This window comes from Rhineura floridana, chromosome 12 (assembly GCF_030035675.1).
Source record: "Rhineura floridana isolate rRhiFlo1 chromosome 12, rRhiFlo1.hap2, whole genome shotgun sequence".
Taxonomy (NCBI): domain Eukaryota; kingdom Metazoa; phylum Chordata; class Lepidosauria; order Squamata; family Rhineuridae; genus Rhineura; species Rhineura floridana.
The window spans coordinates 20256826-20273035 of NC_084491.1; the positions used below are offsets into that span (position 1 = coordinate 20256826).

General features: G+C 44.0%; 1 protein-coding gene across 3 annotated transcripts in view; it reads right to left on the minus strand.

Annotated features, from left to right (window-relative positions):
- The window catches only part of DDHD2 (DDHD domain containing 2), a 37984-nt gene extending 28808 nt beyond the window's left edge, over window positions 1-9176 (minus strand). For 2 of the 3 annotated variants that reach the window (XM_061593564.1, XM_061593563.1), the window contains exons 1-3: window positions 8236-8600; window positions 6108-6314; window positions 4621-4811 (exon numbers count right to left, since the gene is read on the minus strand). In XM_061593564.1, the coding sequence (XP_061449548.1) occupies window positions 4621-4811; window positions 6108-6314; window positions 8236-8419 (582 nt within the window). In that variant the 5' untranslated portion in view covers window positions 8420-8600. Of the gene's footprint in view, window positions 1-4620; window positions 4812-6107; window positions 6315-8235; window positions 8601-8645 lie in introns of those variants that run through there. The other variant, XM_061593565.1, reaches the window with a different exon arrangement.
- Window positions 9177-16210: the final 7034 nt, after the last annotated feature.

A 16210-nucleotide genomic window follows, 5' to 3' on the forward strand; every position in this document is an offset into this window, starting at 1 on the left:
TGATTAGAAATGTAGTGTGTATAGGGGTGTACCCTTTCTCCACACAGCATCTTCCTGGTCCAAATTTCACACTATTGCCTGGAAGATTATTTTTGCCGTTTAGGGGAATATTTACAAATATCCATATCAAATATGTATGTTTTCCCACTAGGAGCAAAACATCAACTTTCAATCAGGGTAGAATTTAAATCAAGAACATACAGGAGAGAGGAAAGGGTTAACACACATGGAGCTGCTACTAAACTTTTTAAAAACAATTGGAAATCTGATCACCAGATGTCACACCTTATTGTGCCCCCGATCCATAAATGGTGTAAGACAAGAAGGCATTCTTCATTTATCATAGAAGTTCTCGACAGAGGGTATAGTAGAAGACTAAAAACCTCTTGGAAAAACTTGGTGTTGCCCTAAACCCCTGGAAATGGATTATAATGTTGTTCTTTTTAATTGCGGTGAGGGGATTTGAACACATATGGATCCACTTCTGAAACATACTTTATTTAAATACTAGCAAGCATTTATTTCAACAAGCATTTATGTAAGAGGAAACTTTCCATTTTCAACTCCATTTTATGAAAGTCACTTTTAGACACTCATAGTATCAGTTCCAAAGGCAATTAAGTAGATAAGATTATGGAGAGGCAGCAACTTAGGTCATATTGCACTAGGCTCAGTGTTCTTCATCCTTGAGTCCACAGATGTGGTTGGACCACAATTCCCATGATCCCTGGCTAAACTGGCTGGGGATAAGGATGAGGGAAGTTATAGTCCAACTATGTCTAGGCAACCAAGGTTGAAGAACACTTCACTAGATGAATCATCCTAAATTTCCATTTAGCTCATGTGTACAACTTTCTTCTATCAGCAATAAGCCCCTCTTCAGGAGAGTAAATAGCACTGTGGGTTTGCTCTCCAATTATTATGAACACACTTATCAGTATCATTTTGCCCTAAACTTTCTTAAATCAATGCCTGATCAGAGCCTTGTTTGAGAAAACAAGGTTAATCGCTTTTAATAGCCCAGTGTGGACACTGGATGTCTCCTTATGAGGCTTCTGGAGATCTTCTGCCTCGTAGTTGTGCATCCTGTTTGCTTCCACTTATTCTATATTTTGTAAATAAGTTAAATAAATATTGCAAGAACACCTTAAGTGTTCAGTACGTGCTCCTCCAAAGGAAACCAAAAACTAAATGGGACTGGAGAGAACCTGCCCTATGAGTGAGTACTTGAGCATCTGGGTGCTTGCTTGCTCACTCCTCTGGGTTGCTATCTCTTGAGACAGCTGAAATCCCTGGTAAGTGCTGTAAGTACTGGGACTCCCTGCCTGACCCTGAATCCAGAAAGAGGCTGCAGTCAATCTTGCAGCCTCTTGCATCAGCTCCTGGTTGTGTCAGGGGACATAAAAGCCCAGGTGCCCTGGAGGGGGGTCATCCCTTGGGAAGCTCCAGGGGCACTACCCGCTTCTATATTTTTTAAAAACCAATCTAGAGGAGATTGGTAGTGGGGAGAGCATAAGGTGATTGTGTAGTTCCTGTGCAGGGTGAGAGTGTGTGCAGTGAACTGAATGATACGAGAAAGTTGCCAGATGCCTTCAGAGTGAGAGTCTGTAACCAGCAGAAGGCTGGCCCTCCCTGGGTGAGAGATGGGGGGGGAGGAGTAGATGTGCCCTGTGTGAAAAATATTGAGTGGGTCTGACTGTTCCCAATTCTCGCAGAGGCCTACTGGAGTAATTGGCTTAGGTAGGTTTTGTTTATGCGCTCTTGGTGGGTCTATATCAGGTGTTTAGGAGGAGTCTTAGTAAGGAGGAACATGGGTGATGCCACCCCAATTTCAGTGATCATGGGCAGAGGCAGGTATAACCATGGGGACGTGGCGAGCTACTACAGAAGTCAAAGGCAAGGCTATCTACACCTTGTTCCTTGCTCCCACTCCTCCCATGGACGGTTCCTCGTTGCTCATCTGCTGTGCCCACTAGCCTGTGTGTGCTGTTGTTTAATGCCAGACCACACTTATCCATGATTTGATCATGGATGAGGGTGCTGATTTGGTGTGCATTAGCAAGACATGGGTGGTTGAGCTGTGAGGAGTTGATCTGACCCAGCTTTGCCCACCTGGATACTTGGCGGAACACCAGCACAGGCTGCAGAGATGAAGGGAGGGGTTGCTGTGGTCTACAGAACTTCCATCGCTGTCACCAGGAAACCAGTCTGTCTTGGAGCTGACTATGAGGGCCTGCACCTGGTGTCAGGCCGAGGAGACAGTAAACTAGGGTTGCTGCTGGGGTACCATCCACTCTGCTGCCCGGTAGCTTCTCTGACTGAGCTGGTGGAGGCCGTCTCGGCTGTGGTATTGGAGGAGCCAAGAACAATAGTGCTGGGTGATTTCAATGCCCATGCTGAGGCTGCCTCTAGTGTTCCGGCTCAAGACTTCATGGCCCCCATGATGACCATGACACTGTCTGAAGTTTTCACTGGCCCAAAGCATAGGACAGGGCACGCCCTTGATTCGGTTTTTGCTCCAGATGGAGGAAGGGGTTGTCTGGAGATAAGGGGGTGGATGTCACCCCATTGTCATGGTCAGACCATGTCCTGGTGAAGTTAAGACTTACATCTCCGATCCTCCCCTGGGATGGTGGATACATTAAGATAGTCTGCCCCAGAGACTAACGGAATCCACTGGATTTCTGAATGCCCCGGGGGAGTTCCCAGTAGATAGAGCAGGTGACCCTGTTGAAGCCCTTCTCACACTGTAGAACAATGAGGCACATCGGGTTCTTGACACAATTGCTGCTGAGCATCCTCTCCAGCACTGTGAAGTCCAGTTTGCACCTTAGTACACTACTGAACTAAGGGCAATGAAACAGGCTGGACAACAGTTGGAGCACAAGTGGTGAAATATGTGCTGTGAGGCTGATTGGGCACAATTAAAACATCATAACCATGCCTACAGTGTGGTGGTGAGGGTGGCAAAGAAGGCATCCTCAAGTAGCCATCCAGTGGAGCTTTTCTGTATTGTCAGGGGTCTGTTGACATCAACTCCAGGAAATGGAGTTTTAGACCCTGTGGAGGCCCACTGCAAATTGTTTACACTTTGAGGGTAAAGTTGCTCGCCTCTGTAGCAGTCTTGATGCCCCATCCACATCTACTGTAGTCCCCAGTGAGATGTCCAGTGCAACGTCTCCTGCAACTTCTTGGGAACGGTTTCAGTTAATGCGGCCTGATGATATGGACAAGGTGCTTGCGACGATGTGGCCAGCAACATGTCCTCTCAACCCTTGCCCTTCTTGGCTTATTAAAGCCTGCCAAGGGGGTTTGACAGAGTGGATCCAGGGTGTAGTCAACGTGTCATTGTGGGAGGGAGTGGTTCCAGTCACCCTGAAAGAGGGGGTGATCCGACCACTCCTGAAAAAGTTCATCCTGGACCCATTGGTTTGTGACAACTACTGCCTGGTCGCAAATACCCCCTTTTTAGGAGCAATTGCAAGTACTCTTGGATGAAACAGATCATCTTAACCCATTCCAATCTGGGTTCAGGCCTGGTCATGGGACTGAATCTGCCTTGATCGCCCTGATGGATGACCTTTATCAGGAGGACAGGGGAAATGCAACCTTGTTATTCTTACTTGATCTCTTGGCAGCTTTTGATACTACTGACCATGGTATCCTTCTGAGCTGACTTGGTGAGATGGGTATCGGAGGCACTGCTTTACAGTGGTTCCGATCCTACCTCCAGGGTCATTTTCAGAAAATAGCATTGGGTGATTATCTTTTGGGCCTGGCAGTTGTGCTGTGGGGTGCCACAGGGTGCCATCTTGTCCCCAATGCTATTTAACATCTATATGAAGCCCTTGGGAGTGGTAATCAGGAGATTTGGGGTGAGGTGTCAGCAGTACGCTGATGATACCCAGTTCTATGTTTCTGTGACATCTGAACTGGGAGAGGCCGTGCAAGCCCTGGATCAGTGTCTGGACTCGGTGGTGGGATGGATAAGGGCCAATAAACTGAGTCTGAATCCTACCAAAGACGGAGGTGCTATGGGTTGGTGGTTTCTGAGTTCAGATAATTAGTTAGTTGCCTGTTTTGGATGGGGTCGTACTTCCTCTGAAAGAGCAGGTTCATAATCTGGGGGTGCTCCTGGATCCATCTTTGCCGCTAGAGGCCCAGTTGACCTCAGTTGCTAGGAATGCCTTTTATCAGCTTTGGCTGGTAAGACAGCTGTGGCAGTTTCTGGACCGGGGTAGCCTGACCACTGTTGTCCATGCACTGGTAACCTCCAGGTTGCAATACTATAATGCACTCTATGTGGAGTTGCCCTTGAGGTTGGTCTGGAACCTGCATTTTGCACCAGCGCAACTGATCACTGGGGCAGAGTATGGCCAACATGTCATCCCACTGCTGAAAGAACTGCACTGGCTGCCCATTAGCTACCGGACTAAGTTCAAGGTTCTGGTTTAGGTGTACAAAGCCCTATACAGCTTGGGACCAGGATGCCTGAAATATCGTCTTACCATTTTGTGATGTTACAAAGTTGGGAATACCCAAGGAGATCAGAAAGATCTGTAATACTTTCATTCCTGGCAGTCACAGCATGCCTGGTGACTTTTAGTCAGTCAATGTTACCTCCAAATCTTCACTGAAGCTTTCAGGGTATGGGATATATCTGTTGTCTTTGTCTCCCTTGTAAAACCAAGTGCAGCGCCTCACTTCAGATTCATCTTCTTCCCAGTAAACAGCATAGCGTAGTCTCTTCTTTAAATGTACATCGTATCTGCCCCCTTCAGTTGGAACAACCAGCTCATCACAGTACTTGCCTGAAGAACACAAGGACTACTATGAAGCAGGAATCAAACTCAAGACATTAAAGAAATACCTGAACACCGCAGCCACACACTATCAACAAAACGTTGTGAAAAGGAAAAGAGGAACTTGGAACCAGTTTCTAAAAAAATGAGTGGCCGATTTTTTGCTTCTTGCACAAAGTATGGTATCTAATGCAGAATTCAGCAGACTGCAACATTATTTTTTAAAAGCAAGATCATCATCCTTGTGGTTGAAGAAACAGCTATGAAAACACAGCAGACAATGCTTACAAAAAGACAGTAATCTGTGGGTAAACTGTGTGTGTCCTACATATCTTTCTGTCCTTCCCTAGGGGCCTCCAGTTACGTTTCTCCACTCATACCATCACATACTTACCTCCAGCCACCAGCACTCTCAATGAAGTACAATTTTAGAAGGTCATTTATTTTTACAATCCCCTGCAGACACCCTCTGATCATTTAGTATTCAGAATTACATTGTGAGTTATAGTCTTCAGATTTGTTTAGTTAATAAGCCACTAGGTTAGTAAATCACTAGTTTTCTTCCCTGTCCTGTACTACAAGAACTCAGAATCACCCAATGAAATTAATTGTCAGGAGATTCAAGATGGACAAAAAAAAAATCTTATTTATACAACATATCATTATTTTAGGACATTAATGGCCACAACACTTGACCTTAGATGGCTCTAACAGGGAATTAGATAAATTCATGAAGGATAGGACTATCATTGACTGTTGTGATGACTATATGGAGTTTGTGTATTCAAAAGTGGTATGCCTCTGAATACCAGCTGGAAACGAGGCTACTGTCTTCATGTCCTGCTTTGTTGGCTTCCTAGAAATATCTGGTTGGCCTCTATAAAAAACAGGATGCTGGACTAGATAGACTTTTGGCCTGATCCAGCAGGGCTCTTCTTATATTCTTAGGTGCATTATAGACTTCCAATTAAGGCTGCAATCCTATATACGCTTACTAGGAAGCATGTCCTATTGAACTCTATGGAACTTACTTCTCAGTATAGTGACATTCATAGAATTGTGCTATAAAGGGTGGTAAGGACAAAGGGCTTCTGGCCTGGAAACAGTCATATCTCATTTGTTTTAAGTTGTTGTCTTACGATTTAGTCTGTGAGTGAACCATGCAGCCAAGCCATTTAAAGAGATGGAAGAAGCCTTAGAATTAATTACATTCATATTGCAGTAGACCTCTAATGCAACAAAGGATACTGGGAAAGATTACTAACCAAGAGCCTATGGTCCCCTCTCCTCAGCAGTTCAACTTACCAGATAGATGAGCATTTTCTAACTTCTCTGAATCTTGTTCACTAAAGGGAATCCATCTCTCTCTGGAATCTACTACCTTGCAATAAAACCAGTGCGGGCAAACAGGATCATATTTATTTGCTACATCTGCTGCCTCAACAGAGCTGGTTTCATTAGGCAATGAAGAAGCCTCCGTTGGTTGGTGCTCTGCTGCTGACATCGCACTGCCTGGAAGAACAGAAGGAGCCAGAACAGGAAACAAAATATCTACAGTTTATTTGACAGCAATGCATGAAAAGGTTAATAGGAATAAAAAAAACCCTTCCTGAATAGCAGAGTTTCTGGGAAAATAAGCTAGATAACACTTTAAATTGCTACAAATGAGCCAACAGCAACTGCACAAATATCTTACTTTTTAATCAAGCCTCTCCAACATATATATGGACAGCAAATTCAGCACACAGAAAATCAGTGGAACTCTTGACTAAACATTGAAGGGGCCACAGCTACATCCATTCCATACCACATTCTTTTAAGTTAGCCCCCTTCTGCAGATTCATTTTATTAATATTTTTAACATATTGTTATACATTTCATTAACAGAAGCATCTGAGCATCCCTCTGAATTACACCTCTATATCTGGGAACTGCAAAATAAATGATACCTGAATGAAAATAACTGAATGAATCAAAATATATATGCATCAATCACAGATAGGAAGGAATCCCCACCTTACTCACACAAAAATGCACCCAAAATGATCATTTAAATGAGATGCTTATAGCCACAGAATCCTAGTTACTTAGTTTGTACTCCGTTACAGAGTAATCTTGGCTGAGAACAGGTTTTATTCTGTTTTTATTCTTTTAAAGAGACCCTATAAGCTTGTTGATACATTACATTTCAGTTTGGGATATACAGCATAATAATTAAATCAGCTAGTCTCGGATGTTTTGACTTATTACTGTTACAAACTATAGGTGACTTCACATACTCAGTTTTGTGCTGATTTTGTCTCCACATGGCAGATCACACTAAACAGTCACAAAAAAGGCCTTTCAAATATAATTCTCCACAGATCTCCAATAAAGACAATGGTTTGAATACACATGTAGATAACGAGGGCATGTTTGGCAACATGATTTCAGCATCAAAGACAAATAGTATGCTAGGTAAAAATATGGGGAATGATCGTCATCCTGGCAAAATTATTAGGGGAGAGATAAATTAGACATGCAAACACACCACATTCCTAATCCAATAGGATTTACTTTACAGTCAGCAATGCAATGAGACATTGGTCCCTGTGTAGGAGTGACCATTTTCCCAGCTCTCTTGAAGTGCAGGGTTTTTTACTGCCAACACCCAGCCAACAAATACAAAAAGCCTCCTACCCACAAGCTTAACCAATCATTTGTGCACATGCTTCAAATACTGCTTCGGTTTCATAACTCATTGTGCTCAGCAGCACAAGAGCAAATGTGACGAATTCCTCTTGGGAATTATCTGGAGAAACAACCATCGTCACAAAAAACGAACAGCAGGCTGGCACACAGCGACGCACAGCCATTCCTGACACGATTGATGCCACGTTCAAAGCACTGCTGTCCCCTTATCCAATAACCCATGGTCACAATCAGTCTAAAGCGATCCTTTCCCCATCACCTTCTGAGCACTGGCCACCTTCCAATTAATCCTTGTGCCATCTATAGTTAAGGCTTTCCTGACCTGGTACCCAACCTTTAACAGCATCTTACAGGAACCATGCCATTTCCCAGTTCCTTGCCACCCAAACCACCACAATCAATTCTATCCAGTGTTCCCCTGACACCTTGGCTACTGAGCAGCCCCCTAAAAAAAACCTGGTCACCCCCTTATTCCATCACTGACTTACAAGCACCAATAACCTCCTGTCTGTTACACCCAGGTGGATGCAGGGCATATGTAAACCTGCGAGGAGGGTACAATACACATACATACACAAATCATTTCCCTGCCCCCACTTCGCTATGTCTGCCCACCTCTCCCCACAAAGACAGGTCTCCACATACCAGCACCACTATCCCCCCCTCCCCGTCACTCTCTATCATGTCAGCCCCCAGGAATTCCTGACATTTCCCGCCTCCCGTCCATACACACCCCTTTTACCCATTCTCGGGAGCCGGGTCCGCAGAACGCTTTGCGACTCTCCCCTCCCCGACACGCGTTCACTGAACGTCTGAAAGGGGTTCATGAAGCCGCGGGAGGCGGAGGCGGCCGTTCTCCCCACCCCGTTTCTCCTTCCTGTCATCCCAGAAGTCTCGCTTGCCCCCCGTCCAGAGAGTTCCCTCATTTTTCTCTTCCATGATGCCCCACCACAGCAGCAGCAGAAGCGTCCTCTTCCTGCCCACCCCTGCCATTCCTTCTGCCGAGATACGGCGTCGCCCCTCTTCGTGGAATCGCCTCAGAGACACCCGCTTGGTTGACCAGCCGGTCGACCAGCCACCACACCAAGCTGCCTGTCACAAACACCCGCACACCCCGACCGTCCTTCCCCTCTCCGTTCTCCTCACACTGACCCCGAACGCCCAGGCCGCGACGTCGCCTCCTCGTCCTCCTGTTTTGCCGGCCAGCACGACTCCTGACAACAGCGGCGGCGGCGGAGGTTAGATTAAGCGAGGCGGGGCCGGCTGGGACACGCGAAGCAGGTTGGCCCTTCTCACAGCCCGCCTTTCACTAGGCGCGGCCTGGTCTTGTCACTAGAAAGAGGCCTCGTCTCTCAGTAGGGGAAAGGTTCCTCGTTGAGGGAGCGGTGACAGCGTGGTGGAAAAGCCGCCCGGGGGCTGGCACCAGCGTCGTTTAGCAGCGGCAGACGCCACCCCTTTAAAGCCCATTCTTTCCCCCAAAGAATCCCAAGAGCTGGGTGGCTGCATTCACCCTCTGCATCAAAGCGCTGTTATTCCACTTCAAAGGCTCATGGCTTCTCCCCCAAAGAATCCTGAGGAGCGTAGTTTGGTGAGGGTGCTAAGAGTTGTTAGCAGAGCCCCTATTCTCCTCACAGAGCTACAGGTCTGAGTGGTTTAACAATCAAATCTCTCTTCCCCGGGAAGTTTGGGGGAAGCCATGACTATTTAAAGTGGAATAATAGTGCTTTAAATGTATGGATTTAAATGTAAAGACCCTCCGTGGCGCAGAGTGGTAAGCGATGGTAACGCAGCTGACGACAGGAGTTCACGACAGGAGTTCGATTCCAGCGGAAGGAAGAAGTGGAATCTCCAGTAAAAGGGGTCGAGGTCCATCCATGGTCGGTAAAATGAGGACCCGGTGTATGCTGTGGGGTAAAGAAAGACCAGGGAAGAAACTGGCAATCCCGCCCCATATATATGGCCTGCCTAGTAAACGTTGCAAGATGTCACTATAAGTGCAGGGACACCTATACTTTTTTAAATGTATGGTGTGAATGCAGCCGTAGTTTACCTCTCACAGAGTTCCCATTCCCAGCACCCTTAACGAACTATAGTTCCCAGGATTCTTTGAGGGAGATAATGTGCTTTGAGCCAGCCACGCTCTCTCGGCTCATCCTACCTCACAGGGTTGCTCCTGGATCAGGCCAAAGGTCTATCTAGTCCAGCATCCTATTCTCACTGTGGTTAACCAGATACCAATGAAATCAGGACCTGAGTGCAGCACCAATCTTCCTTCTTGCGAGTCTCAGCAACTGGCATTCACAGGCATAGGGCATCTAAAAGTGGAGGTAGAACATAGCCATCATGGCTAATATCTACTAATAGCTTTATCCTCCATGAATATGTCTAAGAATAAAGAGTAGGAGGGAAAGAAAGAGGATTTTATTATTTATTTATTTGGACAATTAAATAAACAATAAATTTAAAAAACGGAATTGCTACATTCTATAAAACGCAATTGACAATTAAACATAGCACCACCACCCATTGGGTTTTAGGGAAGAGGGAGAAGGCTTTTTTTCCTCTCTCATAATCCTAGAATCCAAAACCATCCAATCAAGATGAATTAGTGAGAGATTCAGGACAGACAAAAGGACTTCTTTACACAGTGCATAGTTAAAACTATGGGATTCGCTGTCACAAGATGTGATGGCCACCAACTTGGATAGCTTCAAAAGGGGATTAGCCAAATTCATGGAGGATAAAGTTGTCAATGGTTTCTTTGCCGTGATGCCTATATATTACTTCTAGTGTCAGAGACAGTGTGCCTCTGAATATCACATGCTGAGAATCATGATGGATAGGGCTATAACAGTCACATCCTGCTTATGAGCTTTTCATAGACACCTGGCTGGGTTCTGTGTGAACTTAATGCTGTTCTGAGTTCAGTAAGGTAAGTGTGTAAAGGACTGCAACTTTATATCCCACCCTCCAGGGACTTCAAGGCAGCATATATTTATTTTGGGGATATATATATACAGGTACCATCTAATTAACCATGTCCACTGGACAGTTCACAAATTAAAATCAATACAGTACAATACAAACATAACTAATTAATAGGTAAAACAATACAAATGGCTGCATACTTTATGCTAATCAAAATTAGCATACACCATATGAATGGGAGAACACCTATGCTCCAACCAGGCCTGGTTACCAAAGATAGCTTATGCTTTTGATTACTTGCCTGTAATAAATCACTGTCCCTTGGCCCCTTCTTTGTTAAAATGGGAGTTGCAGACTTTGGCTCTCTGCATCTCTAGCACTTAAATATCAGAAAGGGGGTGGGAATGCATCTTATCTCTAATCAAGGGTGGGAAATATTTGGCCCTGCAAGGGTAACTGGAATATAGCTCTCATCATCCCTAACCATCGGCCATCCTGGCTGGGGCGGATCAGAATTGGAATCCCAACAAATCTGCAGGCCACGGGTTCCCATTTCATATATGTGCATGCATGCACAACCTACCATTATACATATATAGGCTTTGTGCAGCCATAACATCCCCCCAGTGTGACTCAACTGCTGAGAGTGAGTGCCCTTGGACAAGATTCATTGTTCAAATTTTTTTGAAGGTTTGGGCAAATCCTAAGAGGTGGCTTGGATAGCAGTGAGAGAAAGGGTTGCAAGGCACCTTAGGAATGAGAGGGAAGTTTGTAGAGGCAGTAAAGTGCTACCTGTGAGCTCTCTTCATCTCTTTCTAGTCGCTGCCCATGAGACCTAGAAACTTGCTTTTATTTATTTAAAGCATGGATAGGGAACCTGTGGCCCTCCATATGTTGTTGGACCCTGGCTGCCATCAGCCACAGCCAGCATGGATCGTGGAGGAGGGAGGCTGTAGTCCAGCAACACCTGGAGGGCATCAAGCCCTCCCCCGATTTAAAATGAAATCCAAAAATGACTTGGATACTGCTTTCCTAAGGCTCCCTTTGAAATGTTGTCTATAAATTTAAAAGTGGGATATAAAATATCTTAAGGAATAAAATTAAATGAGCCTTAAGTGTTTCTTGTCTTCTTGTTTTGTTTGGTTAGATTTGAGTGTTTCATGGCCAAATTTTGATCTAGCAAAAAGAAAAATTGTGTTTTAAATTGTTTTTAAAATATGTGTTTTAAATTGTATATTTGTTTTAATGTTTTTGATTGCTGTAAACTGCCCAGAGAGCTTCGGCTATGGGACGGTATACAAGTGCAATAAATAAATAAATAAATAAATAAATAGTGTCACGTGAACAACCGTCAGGCTTGTCTGCTCACCTTCCCCTCTCCTCCCATATTGCAAGCAGGAGAAGCTGAAACATCTGCTCCATTTTCAACTAACCAGTTTGTTCTTTCACCTGAACCAGGACAAACTAATTAATATAAACTATGGTTTATCAGAGCAAAGCAAGATCAAAATATGATTTCTGATCCTGGCATGTTCAGAGAAACCTTAGTTAAAACTAAGGCCAGTTGAACCTAGTTTGGACAAAGCAACACACATCATCTAGCTCAAAACAGAAATGGATGGTCCAGCTTCTTCCTCTTAGCCATGCTGGAGGAAGGAGATGCGAACAGGATGGTACATGCAACACTCAACCGTGATTGCATCCAAACCAGCTCATCACAGCTTCAGGGGTCTGCTTTGACTTGTTGGGAACAAAGGAAAATTATATTTTTTCCCCTATGAGAGGGATGTATTCATGCCCTGCTTATGGGCTTCCCATAGGCTGGCCACTGTGGGAACAGAATGCTGAACTAGGTAGGCTTTTTGGCTGAACCAGGACTGTTATTTTTGTTAAAAAAAACAAAAAACCACACACCCGCTCTTAGCTTTTAAATCAATAGGTTAGAGCCCTTTAAGAGTGTTCAAATGACTCACATGTAAATAATGGTGTGAGGAGATGTCCTCCTCACCTCCCATATTACCATCTTGTTTACTGCCCTTCACAACTTTCAGGGCAAAGGTCTGCAGTGGGAAGCCTCCTCTACTCATGAAGGCTTTCTGCATGATATAAACATTAATTGCCCTTCAGACCTTTGCCCTCAAACTCGTGGAGAGCTATAGTTGGAATGAAGGTGATGCGCTGGAAGGGGAAGGGGCTTAGCACTGTGCCCTTGCTGTTCTTTGCATGATTGTTTACATATGAGTAATCTGAATGTCCCAATAGGGCTTTGCTGCTGCAAAGTAAACCAGTGTAGTAGGCAGAGATGCACCTTAAGTAATTGAGGTGCGGAGGGCACTTCAGGCCATGATCTGAAAAGTAAAATGTTGCAAATGTGTCCCCATTTTCTTGTGGAATGCTGGGAGGTAAAAGGGTGTTGCCTTCATGTGCCACCAGTTTCCAGGTAGAATTTGTTGGGCTGCTGAGGAAAGCCAAAGCCCCATATTAAATTAGACCTCATTTAGGACCACAGTTAAGTCTTCAAGGCGTGCAACAACCTTAACACACACAAAAAAGCAAAAAAACTAAAAAAAACCTAAGACATGCTAAGCTGGATTTATCACAAAAGATTATGTCCTAAAAGCCTCATTTACAAGGACTTGAAGATCAGCCAACAATGCACAGATTTCATCCCCTTTTTACTGCACTGCTGCCTTAGGGTTAGGTGCTGCCACATAAAAGGTACCAGTTAGTGCTAAGATGTAATGATTGGTATATTTTCATTTACAAAGGCTCACTTGCAGCTTTCAAAACAAGTCAATCGCAGAGCAGTTTTTGGCAATCCAGTTGCTCTTTTAGTTCATTAGAATAAATCCATGAATTGCATGCTTCCACATTCCACTCACACAACAATTTATAAATGGGCTACTATGATGTGATGGATGAAGAACTGATCATTTGACCCATTAGTTATTGGAAAATGTTGCTTAATTACTGTAGAGCGGCTTGGGGTTTAGCTAAAGATCACCCCCAGAGTTAGTGGCTCAGGGGTTACATGCCCTGCCACCTGTGCAGCCGTGAGCAAGCTGCATAGTCCCAAGGAGCCCAGTTGCCCCCCCGAGGGCAGTTGCGGACAAGGAAGGGGCCAGCTTGTGCAGCTGTGGCAAGCTCAGCAGGCCCTAGCCAGCTGGGGAGGACTAGCCTCAGAGAGGCACAATGGTAAACCCCCTCTGAGTACTGCTTACCATGAAAACCCTATTCATAGGGTAGCCATAAGTCGGGATCGACTTGAAGGCAGTCCATTTCCATTTTTACATAAAACATAGGGCTGTATTCAGTGCTAGTCCTACTCAAGAGTAGACCCATTAAATCAATGGACAAGTTACTCATGACTTGATTTCAATGAGTCTTCGCTGAGTAAATATGCATCATTAATATTTTTAAGAGCAACTGAATTAGACCAAGTGCCTCTCAGATGTGGGGCACCTTTGGCTCTTCAGATGTTGCTGAACTACAACTCCCATCCATCAGCTATTGTTAGGCTTGCTGGATTTTACTAGTATGTGTTGTTGGGGTAGTTTTATCAAGTTGTGCTTCTACAAGTACAGTTCTTTAGCTTAGCCCAAGTGTGTCACCAGCTGATAAGCAACAGCCCTTAGCTTATCATACTTCTCTCATTGGTGCTCCAAACTCTGTACTGGATTACTCAAGCACTAAGCTACTTTGACCATGCTTAGCTTATGAAAGTAGGGAAGGGGTAGTTCCCACTGTAGAAATTTGGCAAGGCAACCATAAACCTCAGCAAGCATTTCTATCAGGATAGAAGATGGCGGGGAGGGGGTTACCTTAATCTAGGTCAGAATGCAGTAAATGAAAGACCATCTGTTTGGAGTGTGAGATTGTAAAGAGGCATGGTTGCACTTTGGCAAAAAACAAAAGCTAAACAATAATGCTTTCTCCATGAAGCTTTTTGAACAAACCAAACTAGTGACCCAAATAATGTAAAATGATAAGAGAAGTGATTGCTATTGTTGAGTATTACAACCCATGTTATCTGCAAGGGCAGTTTAGATAAAAACAGTTTTCATCGGAGTTGGTAGCTGTTTTCATCAGAAGGCTGTTCCCAAGATCACCAAACCAAGCCACACCAAAGCATTTATCCAAATCCCATACAGTACTAACGATCATATGAATTTGATTTCACAATCTCAGACTTTAGAATTCACATTCTTAGGTTCTCAGATGCCCTCCATTGGCCACTCAGCTAAGTCTCACAAGCCCCACTAGGCCATTATAATAGAGGGGGCATGACAAATGTGGATGTCAGGATTGCCATGCCATCAAGAAAGAAGCAGTCGCAAGGTAAAAACTGGAAGAGAAGGAGGTTTGCTAGTTGAAGTACTGTATAAGTAATAAGCTATAATCGTTGCGACATATGACAACCTATTTATAAAGAACTGTTACTCCCAGTTCACATTTTCCCCTAAATGTGAGACACCAGGAAAATGTGAGATACCAGGCCCACTTTAAATTTTTGAGCAAATAAGAATTGACCAAGGGGTGGGAAAGAACAAAAAAAAATGTTTTGACTCATTTTCTCAACTTTTTGCAATTAGCTGCTTCTCAAGCTATGCAATCACAGGAATAATTTTCTTTCTTTTTTTAAAAAAAGGGAGAAGTGCCAGGATTTTTACCAAGAAAGTGGCCTTCACTTTCCTCAAAGAAAGAAAACTAAATTAATAGACACAACTTTACTATTACCTTGTCCTGTAGAAGCAATCTTCAAAATCCTGGTGTTCTTCCATTTTGGACCAAAATAATTTTTGTGAAGCTGTTTTACTTAACCTGAACTCTTAAGAAATTCCAATTTCCTCCAGCTCTCAAATCTTGTTTGTTCTAATACATACTATAATTTCTTCATTGTTTTCCAAACACTTCCAAAGATTACAAGACGGTAGGTAAAATTCAGAAGTGGCAGGGAATTCAACTTTTAATTTTAATCTTCTTTCCTCCATGAAATTTAGGGTGGCATACAAGCTCCTTCTCCCATTTTATCCTAACACGCCCATGTGCAGCTGGTGTGGCTGACAGATAGTATTGTCTCAAGGCCATTCAATAAGTTTCATAGCTGAGCAGAGAACGAAAGCCAGATTTTGCTAGTTTAAGCCAGCCCCAGCCCTAGTACACCAGAATGACTCTTAATGGGGGCCCCCAAGTGGCACTGATCTCAGTGGGCTTGCATTCAGCACTGAATTTAAATTTAGTACCAAGTGTAAGCCACCTTTGTGGAGTAACAACCAGGAGCACACTCTACCACTCCTCAGTGTTCCTTTGCAGCAGTGGCTTTACCTGCCCCACAGCTGACATCAGGTGTGGGAAAACAGCCTTGCTGGCAATTAGGAACTCAGTGGGGTGAATGCCTGCTCTAACCTATCATCTACAAGCAGTAAGAACTAGCATTTCTCATTTCAATAGTTAATATACATCAAGATCCTTGCATCTAACTTGCACCAATCATAATTTAGAGAGAGAGAGAGAGAGAGGACAATACCACCCTCTTAAAATATTGAGTAGTGTTCACTATCAGAAACAGAATAGTGGAATGGAATGAGTAGTCTATCCTAAGCTGCGCAACATTTGATTTTTAATGAAGGATGTTTAGTTCACATCACTTCTATAAATTTTACTCTAAAAATGGGCCTAGAACAGAAAGTGGTAACAAGACATTACCATTTTATTGTTCTGCTCTTGATTTTGTCTTGTTTTCTTTAAACTTCTTTTTGATGTCCATTTTGTAGACCTTCTTAAGGGCA